This window comes from Echiichthys vipera, assembly GCF_963691815.1.
Source record: "Echiichthys vipera genome assembly, chromosome: 3".
NCBI classification, from domain to species: Eukaryota; Metazoa; Chordata; class Actinopteri; order Perciformes; family Trachinidae; genus Echiichthys; species Echiichthys vipera.
The window spans coordinates 6,759,147-6,775,236 of NC_139828.1; the positions used below are offsets into that span (position 1 = coordinate 6,759,147).

At 39.7% G+C, this 16,090-nt stretch overlaps 1 protein-coding gene across 1 annotated transcript; it reads left to right on the plus strand.

The window, feature by feature from the left end:
- Positions 1-264: 264 nt before the first annotated feature.
- On the plus strand, positions 265-11,216 carry LOC310966868 (fibronectin type III domain-containing protein 7-like; the record flags this gene model as incomplete). Its single annotated transcript, XM_083940798.1, has 14 exons — positions 265-309; positions 419-431; positions 596-853; positions 1,432-1,692; positions 3,072-3,335; positions 4,679-4,930; positions 5,600-5,854; positions 5,940-6,197; positions 6,823-7,077; positions 8,418-8,672; positions 9,403-9,663; positions 9,971-10,000; positions 10,130-10,167; positions 11,053-11,216. The coding sequence occupies 13 exons, from the start codon at positions 265-267 to the stop codon at positions 10,159-10,161; spliced, it is 2,439 nt and encodes an 812-aa protein (XP_083796924.1). The 3' UTR covers positions 10,162-10,167; positions 11,053-11,216.
- Positions 11,217-16,090: the final 4,874 nt, after the last annotated feature.

Here is a 16,090-nt window from a genome sequence, read left to right on the forward strand (position 1 = left end):
TGACTGCATCCTTGGATATAGAATATCGCGCCTGTAGCTACAAAGGTGTTTCCTTGTCGTGCTCCTGAACCTGCACCTGCCCCAGAGGTGCGTCTCTCTGCTGCACTACGAGTGGACGTTTGCCTTCAGTGGGAGGGACCAGGTGCAGGTATTTCAACCAGCACGGACCCCAGGTGTGTTTCAGAAAAGACAAAACAGTTAAGAGTGAAGCATTTACATTAAAAAAGAAGTGTTTTTAAGAGACAGACGTGAAGAATGGGCGCGATGAGGTGGCTGGGGGCTTCTTTTTTGCTGTGCATATGCTCACAGGTACAGTGATGGAATAACATTTGTTTGAGGAGCACAGCGCTATGTCACCACTTTAAATGATTACATGAAACTATTGCTATTAATATTTTTTTCCCATTTTAATTTCCAGGCTGCAGCTCAAGGTAATGTATGGTCTCCGTTAAATCCACTTTTGATTTTCATATCATTTTGATATATAAGCCACAAAGCCTTGATTATATCACGCATTTACGCGTAAAATAATCCACGTCTCAGGGTGCTAAACACTAGCTGTAGTGATCACCTCTTCTTTCATCCCTCTCATCAGATATACAAGTATCCGTGTTCTCAATATCATCCAAGAACGCCATTCTCAAATGGACCAGGTACTCCGGAGCCAGCTCATACAAGATCACCGTCGCCCCCAAGGACTCACCAAGCAACCCCATCGCTTTTGCCACGTTTGGTCCAAACACGGTGCTGGGCTCCGTCAACTCTCTGTCCTCCAACATCCTGTACACATTCACAGTTGAAGCCCTGGATAATTCCCAAGTACTTAGCACCGCAACTATTGACTCATCCACAGGTGAGGTACACGTCTGCCCATACCTGTGATGTTTGAGCAATTAATATCAAAATATACTATTTAGCGCTTTTCTGCTGTTTAATTTTACATGAAAAAAGCTGTTTTAGTGCATTTTCTGGTGTTGCATGTGTGTCTTTGTCTGAAAATACCTTTTAAAATGTGTATAGCGCAGCTTTATTCTGCCATATTCAGACACACTGATTATCTGTCAACATAGAAAACAGTCTGAAGAAAGAGTGGATCCAGTATAACAGCTATTACATCGTAAATGTAAACACCTAAATGTTACTTTGATGATCGGCAGCTGACAGTGACCTCAGAATTGCGATGAAAATATCTTTCCAGGATTTTTGTTGTCGTTGTACACAGGGAGATGGGACAAAATTAAGTGTTGTTTCCCCTCACTCAATCCCTGAAATGTTTAGGTTAACATGTCAATTCCCCCCGCCAGCTATTTCTCAGAAGCCCTCCCTCATGTCTCACAACCAAAATCTCTCTTTTTGAAGTGAAGTTTGAAGTTTTACAGTCAGCATCCTATTCTTAAACCCCATCTCGGATCTGAACTGTGACTATTTCAGCCCCTGAGATGATGGATCCCATCCAGACAGTGAAGGCCCAGGATAGCACCACCTTGACGGCCAGCTTCAGCTCGAAGACCGGGGCGACTCACTACATCGTACGGATCCAGAACGCCAACGGCTTCTTCAGGGAAGACACCGTGTCGTCCTCCCCCGCCGTGATCACATCCCTCGCACCATACACAGAGTACACGCTCAGCGTCATGGCTGCAAACAGTGGAGGTCGCAGCCAGCCGTCTTCTCCTGTGACTGCAAAGACAGGTAGCTTTGTCACATTATTTTTTACTTGTGTGCAGACTGTTAGATTTTTATGTTTTCCACTTCCACAGCTGGGGAAAAAAAGCCTTGTAAATGTATCCGGTAAAAAAAGAAAAATAGCACCCAAGGGCTGGTTTATGAGTCCAAATGAGTCACATTCATTGAGAAACAATGTGTACTGTTCTCATCAACCCCCGTGCCCTGCAGAAGTCACTTGATCTGCCTCATTGTCCCATAGCGGAGCCACTATATCTGTAAGTGAATGTATACAAACAGCATCTTCGCTGTTTGTGCAGATCCAGGTTTTTCTTACCCAACAAATGCATCAGCGCCCCCTCAGGGCCTCTCCTGTATCGGTGGAAACTGTACCTGGCTGTTCAGTGTCAAACACAAAGGGTTGACCTCTTCCTGAGAGTGTAGCTGTCTCCTCTCACCTCCATCCTGCAGGGAAAAATCTGACCCACATGAGCCAAAAAGAACATGCTTCAAGCAGTTTCAACATGTTTTTGTGTTCATCTCGATTTCATGGCTTACTGTGCACCTGCAACCTGGGACACTCTGCAGAACCATGTGAAACCTACCACACTTTTATCATCAGGACAATTTCAATCCATAACTGCATCTTATTTCACTTCCAACTGATCCTGGTTTTAACCAGACTCTGTTTGCAATTTATTTTTGTCACTTTGCTTTTTGGTATTTTTGGTTTTGCTTAAGCATATTTCAAATGTTTTGTGTTTTGTCTCGGCTATATTGTAAATGAGGTTGCTCCTTAATTTATTTCCAAGTTTAAGTAAAGGTTATAATAATAATAACAATAATAATAATAATAACAAGGTAATTTCACAAATGTAGACTTAATATGTTACATTTAAATCAACCATACAACTAAACATGGATTTATTCATATATCCTTAGATGTTCAAAATCTAAAAACAGACTTCTCAGTCACTTGTTGGCAAAAAAATAAACATGAAATCAAAAGAACGTGACAATAAACAGCCTAAAAAGCTTTCACGTCTGAATTTGAGTGAATTAAAGTTCACATATCTGAGATAAACTGCTCAGCTTTAGTCAGAAAACAACATTAAAACTGTGGTTTTCATACAGTAGAGGTCAAATTGTGACATCACCAGTGGCATCTGTGACGACTATAAATGACAACTCAAGTCGAACTCAAATTTCAGATCTCAAGTCACAAAAATTAGGTCATGAGACTTGGACTTAAGTGAAACTTGACTTACTAGAATCACAACTTACTAAAGACTTAAAACATTAAATATGAATGGCTGAATCAGCAACAACCAAAGTATTGAAGTAAAGTCTCCATCCCCTAAAACATCACACATGTAAAGCTGGTCGGACTTTCTTCTCCTCCACAGTTTTGCCTCCTCCTCTTCAGATCTCCACCTCCTCTCCCACCAACGACAGCATCTTTGTATCCTGGGCCCCCGTCGCTCACGCTGTCCGCTACTCCCTGTACGTGGAAGACGCTCATGCGACGACTTACGAGACGCTCAACACCACCAACACCAACATGAGCGTCTCTGGTCTGAACGCCGGCGCACTCTACACCATCAAGGTGTCTGCCTGGGACGTCGAGGGGCGAGAGGGAGAGGGCAGCAGGAACAACTCCCAGATAACAAGTGAGGAGGCAGTGAGACACTTCTCTGTGTGTTTTTATCCTCTAACAGGAGTCCGCATGCCTTTATACCAATACCTGAGAAATATTTTACATTTACAGATAAAAAAAAATGATAACGCCTAAGAACTCTTATTTGTGTGATACTGGATAAGTGTGTCAAGTGGCTCGTTTGCTTCCTCAACATTGTTCCCCGTCCTAGAGAACAATCCCAATCCAGTAGTCATAATGGAAAGAGACCTAAACTATGACCTCAGAGGATGAGGACGCAACTTTTGGCGAATTTGCTGATAGCAACAAATGTGTTGTTACAGTTTTGCCAAGACAGTTTCATTTGACTACAAATACTTGCTCTATATAATGATACATCGTATATAGATACAAATATGGATGTATTTCATGCAGTTATCTATGTATCTATGTATCTATGTGTCTATCTATCTATTTACCTGTCCATCTATCTATCTACCTGTCTATCTATCTATCTATCCATCTATCTATGTACCTGTCCATCTATCTATCTATCTATCTATCTATCCATCCATCATCCGTCCATCCATCCATCCATCCATCCATCCATCCATCTATCCATCCAACTCTCTAGCTATCTATCTACTTATCAGTAAAGTGCATCTCAACAATAAATGGATACCATGCTTTTTTCAAAAAATAGCTACACACACACACACAACGATGGCCATCGTACCACTCAAGGCTCTGGCCAACCATCAGGAACAATTTGGGGTCCAGTGTCTTACCAAAGGACACTTCGACACATGGACATGAGGAACCGCCGACCCACTCTACCTCCTTAGAGTCCCTAAAAAAACAACAGAAATGTGGCCTATCATATTTTATCAACTTATTTTCTATAAAACCTTAATCTAAAAACTAAACTACAGCTATTTGATGAAGACAGTGGAATTAAGACTACTTTATTTTCCTCAGAAATGCACTTAAACCACCTTTCCACGTTTAAACTTCAGCAGATCAACATGTTCAACTCATTCTTTGACCACACTGAACAAAGTTGAGTGATTGCAAATGCTCACCTCATTACCAGACACCTTAAAAATGATGTGTACCAAAAATAATTTCCCTATCTTTGTGTTGCAAACATTTTGTTTGGGAGCTGTGATGTTGCCACCAGCTTGCTCCTTCTCATGGTACAACCAGGAAGTAAACAGTCATGTGACAATGTCATTAAGACTATTATTATTTTAATATTTGCTGGAGATGCATTGATACATCACTCAGTAACATTTTTGGACATCTATAACTCTATTACTGTGTTGAACTTCAGAGTAGTGTCAAAGAAATCTTACGTTTTCTTCCTTTGTTTTACAGGACCACCATCGCCATCTTCTGTCAATGTGTCTATGGTGAAGAGTAACGGTGTGGCCGGCCTCTCTGTGTCCTGGGATCTCCACGGATCCAGCCAGTACGTTGTGACAAGTGACCAGAACCTCACCTGTAACTCCACCTCCAGCTCCTGCACCCTGTGGCCAGTGGGCTGCGGAGAAGTTCACACCATCCAGGTCACCGCCTCCAACCAGGCCGGGCCCAGCCACCCATCCAGCCCTGTGGTGTTCGTTTCCTGTGAGTATTAGAGATTTGATTGGGATCAGAGCTACACACTTATATTAGCTAGTTTTGTTCTTCTCGATTTTGACTTTAAACACATAAAAACAGATAAACATATACATATACATACTATCTGATTGTCATTATGGGTAACCAATAAGCATGAACGGATGATGAAACAATGGGTCCCAGGGCACAGATTATAGATTATAAGAGGTCCCCTGCTCTGTCTATGTAGGAACCAAACACCAAAAATTAAGGAGACTATTTAAAGGTTGAATATGGAGAATGAGCAGAACACTGCCATCTTTTGTCTCAAGATCGTAGTCGCAACAACAAAAGATAATTCCATCACTCGGGTTGCCATGTCTGGCAGGTCTGGTCCAGTAGCCTACAGGAGACCGGAGTCAGTTTGAGCCTGTTTGAACCCTTCCCTCCGGTAAATCACACCATGAAAACAAGTATTGCAGAGGAGTTTGACTGACAGTTAGCGTTAGCCGTTACAGCTAAGTAAACAGGAAAGTTAGCTTAGCGATCAAAAAGAAACGTAGCCATTTCTGCCTGCGTTTTAATGCCGTTGAACTCCTTTATCTTTGTCCATGGAGCCAATGGACACTACACAAACACATGAGTGGTAGTTATGGATAAGAGTGACTGAGTCTGCTGTGTGTCCTGTCCCTTCAGTCCCCTGCCCCCCAGAGTCTCTGGCTCTTGTGGAGCCCACAGAAGAAAACTGCATGCTGACGTGGGACAAGGTGCCTCATGCTGACAGCTACGTGACCTATATCAAGACAGCTGACGGCGCCGAGGAGACCTGCAACACCACCAGCAACAACTGTACCTACCACTGCAAGTGTGGCTACACATACCTGATATCTGTGTTTGCAATCAATGATGCTGGCAGCAGCCCTCAAGGACCGATTCTCAACTACACCACCTGTAAGTAGCAGCTGTTGGCGGCATGTTTTAAGATACTCTTCCTGTATATGTGAATGTAAACTTGTGTGTCACCTGTGTCTCTCAGTGCCCTGTTGTCCAGAGGGCGTGTCGCTGTCGACGGTGAGCACTGACACTCTGGAGATCACGTGGACGGCCTCACGGGGAGCAGAGCTGTACGAGACTCGGGCCGCGGACGGTTCAGAGGTCATCCTGTGTAACGACACGGCACCGGTGTGCGCCCTCTCTGACCTCAGCTGCGACAGCCCCTACAGTGTGGTGGTGACGCCCTGCAACGACATCAGCGGCTGTAACCGTGCATGCAAAGCTCACACCAAAAACACAGGTAGAAAACTTCAGAGATAAGTCTATACACAGCAAATATCAATAAATTTGACGTTAAACAGTAGTAAAATCTTTTTCCTGGCAGACTGAAATGGCACGTATAATTATTTGTGGTAAATCACAAAATACTATATAGAAATACTCATAAAATACTTTATATTTGACCCCATCCTTAAGCCTTTTGAGCTCCACAGTGACAGTATGACACATAATGGTTATAAATCAATGAAGTATTTTAGTGAATTCTACTTTTACCAAGTTTAAACAGAAAAGTTATTATTTTACATTGTGCTCGTTATTGCGGTCATAGCTTCATTATATTAAAAAGTTGTTATAATAAAATTTTGTCCATCTAATTTGCATAAATGAATGGGGAGAACTCTTATAACGTTCAGTACCTTCTAAAGTGGCCGGTGAGTGTGTAATGAAACAAACAAAAAACATGGATAAAGAAAGCTTGTATTTTGTTTTAACGACAGATTTCCTCTTAAAATGATCAGAAATCACCAGTTTTGAATGTTTATAACAAGTTGTGGAATGTAGATGAATATGTAACACATCTAAAAATTGTTATAGGACCCTCAAAGGTATAAAAACACCCTTTTAAACCCTTCTTTCCCCATCAGCTCCCTGTACGCCGATGAACCTGATGCTGAGTATGAAAGACTCCTCCAGCGTCAATGTGAGCTGGACAGCAAATAACAGAGCTGCTACTTATCATGTGAGTGCGTCCGGAGACGACGGCACACACGTGTGCTCCTCCATCGGAACCAGCTGTGTCATCACTGACCTTCCCTGCGGCTCCACCTATGAAGTCAGCGCCACGGCACACAGCCCCTTCGGCCAGAGTTTAACCAGCTTCTCTCAGTCTCTGGAAACAGGTTTGGACTGATCCATTCAATCATAACGTACAGACACCTGTCAACAATATAAAAGCATGTTAGTGACGTGTTGGGCCAGCACGAGCCTCTCAAATACAGATATTATTGAGACTTAAATGGATATAAATACAGATATTGTGAGATAAATGGATACAAATACAGTTATTAATGTTACAGATATAAATACAGATATTAATGTGACATGAACAGATATACAGTTATTAATGCGACAGATATAAATACAGATATTATTATGACATAAACGGATATAAATACAGATGTTATGGTGACATAAACAGACACAAATACAGATATTATTGTGACATAATCAGACACAAATACAGATAATATTGTGACATAAAGACCCAAATACAGATATTATTCTGACATAAAGACACAAATACAGATAATATTCTGACATAAAGACACAAATACAGATAATATTGTGACATAAAGACCCAAATACAGATATTATTCTGACATAAAGACCCAAATACAGATAATATTGTGACATAAAGACACAAATACAGATATTATTGTGACATAAAGACACAAATACAGATATTATTCTGACATAAAGACCCAAATACAGATAATATTGTGACATAAAGACACAAATACAGATAATATTGTGACATAAAGACCCAAATACAGATATTATTCTGACATAAAGACACAAATACAGATATTATTCTGACATAAAGACCCAAATACAGATAATATTGTGACATAAAGACACAAATACAGATATTATTGTGACATAAAGACCCAAATACAGATGTTATGGTGACATAAACAGACCCAAATACAGATAATATTGTGACATAAAGACACAAATACAGATATTATTGTGACATAAAGACACAAATACAGATATTATTCTGACATAAAGACCCAAATACAGATAATATTGTGACATAAAGACACAAATACAGATAATATTGTGACATAAAGACCCAAATACAGATATTATTCTGACATAAAGACCCAAATACAGATAATATTGTGACATAAAGACACAAATACAGATATTATTGTGACATAAAGACACAAATACAGATATTATTGCGACATAAACAGACACAAATACAGATATTATTGCGACATAAACAGACACAAATACAGATATTGTGACATAAATGGATACAAATACAGTTATTAATGTAACATAAACAGATATAAATACAGTTATTAATGTGACAGATATAAATACAGATATTATTGTGACATAAATGGATACAAATACAGATAAAAATGTGACAAACAGATGTAAATAGATATTAATGTGACAAAGATGTAAATACAGACATTATTACTACATATTTCCTCTTCTCTCACAGAACCCTGTTGCCCAGTGAATCTAACAGTGGACCAAGTGACGCAGGCAATGACCAACGTTTCATGGTCTCACGCCAAAGGGGCACATTCGTTCATCTCTTCCCTGACATCGACGCGTGGTCACGCCCGCTGCCACACGCAGGACTCCCACTGCCTCATGGGATGCATCACCTGTGGGACCAACTACACCGTCACCATGGAGGCGTTCAGCCACAGCGGGCTCAGCTCCAACTGCACCTTTAAGGGCTTCTCGTCCAGTGAGTGATGATGTTTTCTAGCAGAAAGAAAGAAAGAGTATCTGCACCCAAAACATTTATTTTGAGTGGTTAACTTTTTAACTTTCACCTCAAAAATCTTAAAAATCCTTTCAGAACTACATTAAAGAGGCTTTAACACACACAGAAATAAAATATAAATGATATTCAGACCCAAATGATGTGCATTTTATTCCTGCAGCTTTACAGTATGCTTTGCAAAACATGGAAGCAATCATTATATATAAGTGATTTAAGAGCTCCCCATTTAAGTGAGACTGTACCAGGAAAGTAACACTTTTATGCTTTAAACTTAAAGTTGCTATCCCCAATATGAGAGATCAGCAGTTCGATCCCAAGCTCCCCCGATCCTCATGTCAAAGTGTCCTTGAGCAAGACACTGAACCCCCGAATAGCTCCCCGTGCAGCGCATGGGTGTGTAAATGTGGTGTGAATGGTTAGATTAGATGGTATGTAGATGTCCACTGCCATCAGTGTGAATGTCTGTGTGAACGGGTGAATGTGACAAACACTGTGACAGCGCCTTGAGTAGTCAGAAGACTAAAAAGGCGCTATATGAGTACAAGTCCATTTACCAAAGAAATCCCTGAGATAGAAAACTAGCAAAGATGGGCTTTTGTGCTCACTTTAAATACAAAAATCACAGAAAAACAGTTCATGGTGATATGTTATAACACTATACACACTGTCTCTCTCTCTCTCTATCTCTCAGGTGCCTGTTGTCCGTCAGGTGTCAGGCTCTACAGGCATGCTGGGAACTCTCTACGGGTGCACTGGCGCAACGCCGGCAGCAGCCACAGCTACATCACAGACATGTTGGGCAGCAGCAACAACTACAACTGCACGGCCGGCCCCGGGGAAAGCAGCTGTGATGTTGACAACATCCAGTGTGGGGAGGTCTATAAAGTAGTGGTGGCTCCGCTCACACCAGAGGGCAGCAAAGCCTCGTTCTGCCCCCAGAGACTGTACTCAGGTAGGGGAGGATCACACTGTAACATCTGGGATGAAACATATTAGAATTTTGTTTAGAAGTGAATGTTTCCTTCTTTTGTTTGTCATTATAATAGTTAACCCTGCTGTTTTATAACGTAAATGAACAGCATGAACACACACTACTTCAGTCATTTTAAGGAATTTTTAATATCAGCTTTACTTGGGATGAGAACATAGCACAAGAGCAGTAAAACAATTTATATTTTCTAGATATTTTAGGGACTCCAGGATGAAAAAATGAACATTTTTACTAAATTGTACTCTTTTTTTTGTCTCTGCTCTCTCAGTCACTTGCTCAGGGAGCAACGTTGGCACAGGTGAGTCTGTTAATCTGCATAAATATTCAGTCAAAATCACTGAAACCACCCCAACAATAACAGGTAAAAAAGTCGAGCAACATATTTAAAATGACTTCTCTAATGTCCCTTTAACCTGTTCCTCTGCAGTGATTTACAGAGGGAAGAGAAGTGTGGACTAGCACACGGTAAGTAAATGTATAATAATTATAATGTATTATGTCTGACCTGTACAGAAGTGAAAGCTGGATTTAGCAGAAAATGCTAATCACAAAGTGAGTGACTGAGAGAAAGTATAAAGTATGAAGTTTGCTCCCATTGTTTTATATAATTTCCATACTTATTCTGAAGCATTGCAGTTCACTAGAGAGGCAATTTTCAAGCTCAAAGACGATCTTTTATAAAAGCACAAATGTTAAAGCAACACAGACAAGACAATTATGTGAGAAGGGAGGTCCACTACAAACTCTAAAGTGCATTAATTTCTAAAGAGATAATAATTCAGTTTCATTCACTGTTCGTACTTATGCCTACGACAGGTAATGCACTATTTAAATAATGACCCATGCAGTCCTGAGCCAGGACGTGCAGGTGAGGAAGTCATGTGACATAAAGAGCGACAAAGTCAGCGTAGGGAGGAGGTCGGGATCGATGGATGGGTCGAGACTTTCCCCCAAGAGGCGGCTGGTCGTGTCCCGTGTGAAAGAAAAGTCAACGTTGTCTCATTTTAACTTTTCTTGTTATGTAACTTATGAACTTCACCAACGCCATGCATGTATGAACATTATTAAAAACATACAAATAAAGTTTTGTTGTTGAACGATGCACAAATAATAATGCATAACTTTTCGTAAGATTTCATACGAACCACTGTGAGAAGATACATTGAATAATTATCCATTACATAAGTTCAGGTGTATTAACGTCTCCCCCTGCTGGTCAAAATGCAACATCACCTGCAATTTACACTATTCTGCAACAAAAGTCCAACTTCATAACAAGATGTCTATAAATGACCTATAATACAAATAAATTTCCTGCAAAATGAATGTGACTTTCTCTCTTCTCCACAGATGCAACAAACTCCTCCATCTTCTTCATCCTCCTCTTCCTCCTGCATCACTCCTGCCCCACTGGAATAAAGCCTCGCTCACAGCTCAATAGACGCATTAACCAGCTATAAACATGCTTGTCTGTAGGCCATGAAACCTAAGTGATAACATGCAGAGAAACAAATGTTTAGATAGCATGCCTTAAAATGATGTTCATGTTTCAAAGCCAAACTAAACCAGTGACCTCAACGAACACAACAAAGCGCTTAAATTTGACAAAAAACAATCATAATTATCAAAATCATGCAGTAAAATCATTGCAGGAATTTGTTGAATGTAAAATACATTCTCATGATGAATTATTTGATCCACAGACAACCAGAACTAAATTAATATGCTGTATAAAGAAAGATTTAATTTGGGTAATTACAAATTAATTTCATGTCTATCCCTGAGTTCTTGCATTAAATACGACTCCAAATTGATCTAATTGACCTAAAATAACACACAAAACAGTAACAGTGCTCCAACAGGCATTTGAAACAATTTTGCCCCTTCACTTTGAGGATTATTAATTGGAGAATTGACCAAATTAAAAAATCGTAGGTCCAGTCCCAAGTACGAAGCCTCCTGAGGATGTGAGGCAGACGCTGATCTGTGCCGTTTGTTCTCAGGATGTATTTAACTGTTTTAAAAATGTGTCAGTTGTGAAAAACAGACGCATGTCAGTTAATAAAGAAATCCCATCATCAATATTTTGTGTTTTGTGGTTTGTTTTGTACATAGATGTGTACTTAACAATATTACTTAATACTTGTGTACTTAATAAAGGTTACATTTTGTCATCGTTCAGGATGCTAATTCACCAAAGTCTTGACTATCATGTGTTTGTTTGCTACTGAAATTCTCTTCTCTAGCCATGAAAATTATACAGTACAGTAATAAAAGGACAACCTTGTTTATGATCAGCTGGTATTTACAAAGATCTCATTTGAAATACTGTTAAATTTCTTTCTTTCTTTAAACCTTCCTTCTTTCTTTCTTACCACATATTTTACTGCTACAAAGAAAGACACCTGGACGGACCTTTGGTGCCTGTGTGTTTAGTCTTTCCTTGAATTTAATTGTCTTTATTGTCATTGTACCAGTACAGCAAAATGTACAGTACAATCCTTTAAAGTGCAGAAATAATTTAAAATAAAAGCATCAAAAAGAAAAGGCTTGACCTTTAAAAGACACATTCAAAACGACAAGCTTACAAACACACACGCACACACACACGCACACACAGTAGCAGCTTAAGGAGACAAAACAAAAAACAGTAGATTGCAGAGACCCTGATCATCATGTACCATCATAGGTAAAGGTGTTTGCGGTGTTCAGCACTGTTATAGCTGCTTCATAAGGTGCCTGTACGCTCAGACACCTAAGTGAAAAAAAGGTCATCATTATTCATTATCCTGATTTGGTTAAACCACCAGTGCTAACAGTTCAGGATATATGTCACTGAAGAGATGGAAGTGGGTGTACTGATGTCATAACTGAGTCCTATATGAATGAGATAACATAAATAAATAAAGTGATGAGAAAAAGGCTAAAATAAAAAATGAAAACCTAACAAAGATAATAAACCTGTACTTTAGAGACAAGAGACCCATGAAACTTTCAGATTCATTAGGTACAAATTTCATGATTTAAAGTTCTGTGGTGTATTTAGCTATGCACGTGTGTGTGTGTGTGTGTGTGTGTGTGTGTGTGTGTGTGTGTGTGTGTGTGTGTGTGTGTGTGTGTGTGTGTGTGTGTGTGTGTGTGTTCTTAAATGAATTTAAAATTAGCCAGATTTTCTTGATTAGATCTTGGTTCAGGTACAGTGTTACTGTACTGCTGTACAGCTGATTTAATTGATGTCCCTTGTATTGTTTGATTGTTATTCTGTGTTGAGATGGTGACAATATTTTTAATACACTGGATTGATGAGACTGAATACATTTACACACTTCTGTCTTATTTATGTAAAAGAACAACCAACTAACAAATGATTCAAAAGAAAAACATGAGGTACTGTAGTTGTATAGTCTCTATCACCTGACACACACTCTGGTATTTACTTGATGTTTAAACACTTTAACTTTCTGATTTAAGGGGAAAAGTAAATCCTATAATTCATCACTACTCCTGGAATGATAAACAACTGTTCAAACATGGAAGAGGAGACGAATCTGGCTTCAGTAATAACAGCAATATAATAAAGTTTATTTTTCTTTGTTGTTTCTTTAAGAGCCATTTACCAGTTTCTAAATAAGCAGAAATGTTTGCGATCTCTACAGATTTAATGATCAATAAAACAAATTAAAGTGATAGCTACCAATTCAATTAAATTGTATTTACAGTGCCAAATCGCAAGGGATACCTCAAGACACTTTACATATAAAGTAGGTCAAGATCACACTCTTATTCATGATTTACAGAGACCCAACAATTCCTCCATGAGCAGCAACAAGTAGCACTATCTTTAAAACAGTAGTAATGACTATTATAGTTATTATATAAAGTATAAATCAGCAATCGTGTGCACAGTGAACAGCTGAAGATCATCAGCATACAGGTTGACTTTTACAGTACCTCTAATGAATGCACACCATCGTGATTATACTGTAACACTGTACAAGTATTCATTCTGCATAAGATAGTTAATACTTTTATTTAAATGTAGGATGTTTACTTGTAACAGAGTATTTCTATGGTATTGATACTTTTACTCAAGTAAATGATCCGAGTACTTCTTCCTCCACGGATTTCTCCTTTATAAACACACCCAGCTTCACATGGCACTCATCCCAGAAACATGTGCAGCCCTGCCCCCTTTTCAATGCACAAGTTTGAGTTGTCCTTCAAAACACAAAAGGAATCAATAATGATACTGTGTTGGCTCTCAGTGGGGAGCAGTTGCCATTTACGGTGAAAACAGGCAACATGACTCAGCCAAAGAGGCGACACTTCTTTGTGACTTTTAGCAGCTTACGTAACACCCCACTGTCCGAAACACTATCAGGTGAGATTCTCTAAAGGTCCCATATTCAGCCAATTTGACTGTTGACAGACAAGTGAATGTGTGTTATCAGTTGCTTATCACTCCCATAGATATGAGGCGGTATGGTCTTACTTTACCTCTTAGTTACCTTAGTTGCTGGATCACCCACCATGATAGTAGAAAATATTAAAAGACCAAAAATTCCATATAAGAAGAAAGTTTGGGGTGGTGGATGGATCAGCTGACATTTGCAAGAGTTTGCATCTCATCTGAAACTGCAACTTTTTAAGTTAACTTTTGTTTTTTAGCATTTTCATCCAAACCGTGATCTTTTCCTAAACCTTCACCACATAGTTTTATTGCCTTAACTTAAACAAGTAAGTGTGAACAGATGAAAACAGACTTCTGAACCTACAGACAATTGTAGCAGGCACATTTTAACCGATAACTATGAGGCTTATAACCGCTGGTTATGGCTATCTAATGGAGTAAAGGCTTCCAAAAGTGGGTCCCCTATTGTAAAAAGTGAGATTTCCTTGTCTTTTTTTATTATAAAGCAGGTCGAGGTGCTATATAAATAGTGTGAGAGTTTGAAAGGCTCAATCCACAGAGAAATTCACATAGCCCATATTCAGAAAGTGTGTCTTTAAACAAGGTCTGCACGGTTATGACATCACAACTATACTACCAGTGTCCTGGAGGAGGCTGGCATCTCCTCCATCACTGCCATCGTTGCCCAACACCAGCCCAGATGCACTGAGCACGTGATTCAGATGCCTGACTCTCGCCTTCCCAAGCAAGTCCTCTACCCACAGCTTGTTCTAGAAAAGCGTGCCTGAGGGGGCCAAAGGAAAAGGAACAAGGACCACATCAAGACAAACCCCAAAAAGTGCCACATAGGCCTTAAGACCTGAGAGGCCACAGCAACAAACAGGACCAAAAACACTTCTTTTTATGTGCGGAACACCAAATCAGTGTTTTTCTCTTCTTTGAGTCAAACGTCAGTGGCAAACGTTCTTTTTTTTAATCCTCAAGAGCACTTTAATATGTGCAGCTGACTGAACACCCGACTGACTCTATTTGATTCATAATAACTCTTTAGACTTTGTGTTAAGTTGCATTGTAAGATGCTCAACACCTGTGACCTGTAACAGTGTCTACTTCAGGACAATATCACAGTCATAAAAAAACAAAGAAATATCAAGGTTGTTCACAGCACTTATTCCTTTTCAGCATCCTTCAAGATTGCGCTATTGTTTAAGCGGGGCAGCTAAAGTTTCCTGGCGTGTTTATGGCCCGTATCCACTTTCATGTTGACTTCCTTTTTTTTCTAATACACGAAGAGCAACTAGGAGGCGACGGCCCTTTATTCTCCTGTGATAAAAGATCCTTTTCAGCCTGGCATGTAGCCTACATAAAGTTAGTTCAGGGATTAGACCATCTCGAAGGAAATCAACTTGATTTTTCATTTAAATCCATTACTAAACGCCTCAAAACCATCAAAAGCTATCAGTATAAGAAAGACACGACTTAGGCACAGTTCCCTGCATGGTGTGTTTTGTCGGCACATCCCATTTCGATGGAGTCCCACTTCCCAAGTTTGCATTCTTGACTTCGGTTTCAGTGGCACTTGTCTCCTTTGCTCGACGGCCCCTCCCAAGCCTTTATCTCTCTGCTTCAGGTCATTCACTGTGTTCTCATGGATTGTTCACAGGGATGAAGAAAATAAAGCACTTAACACAGAAACATGGCTATGTGTGAAGTCACAGCATGCCTTCAGATTCAATACATTTACTGTAACTTGGAGGCAGGGAAGGACGGAAAGAGACAAACAAAATGTAGACCTCAGACTGAGAGACACAGAGAGACAGTATATATATATATATATATATATGTTTATACGTATAATGGCTGTGGAGCTTTTATACAACACTCTCTTGCTTGGGTTGATGTTATGAGTGATAGCTTGTTTCTATTCAAAGGGGCTGGGCTGTGTCAGTAGGTCATGAATGTTCACGTAAAGTGCGA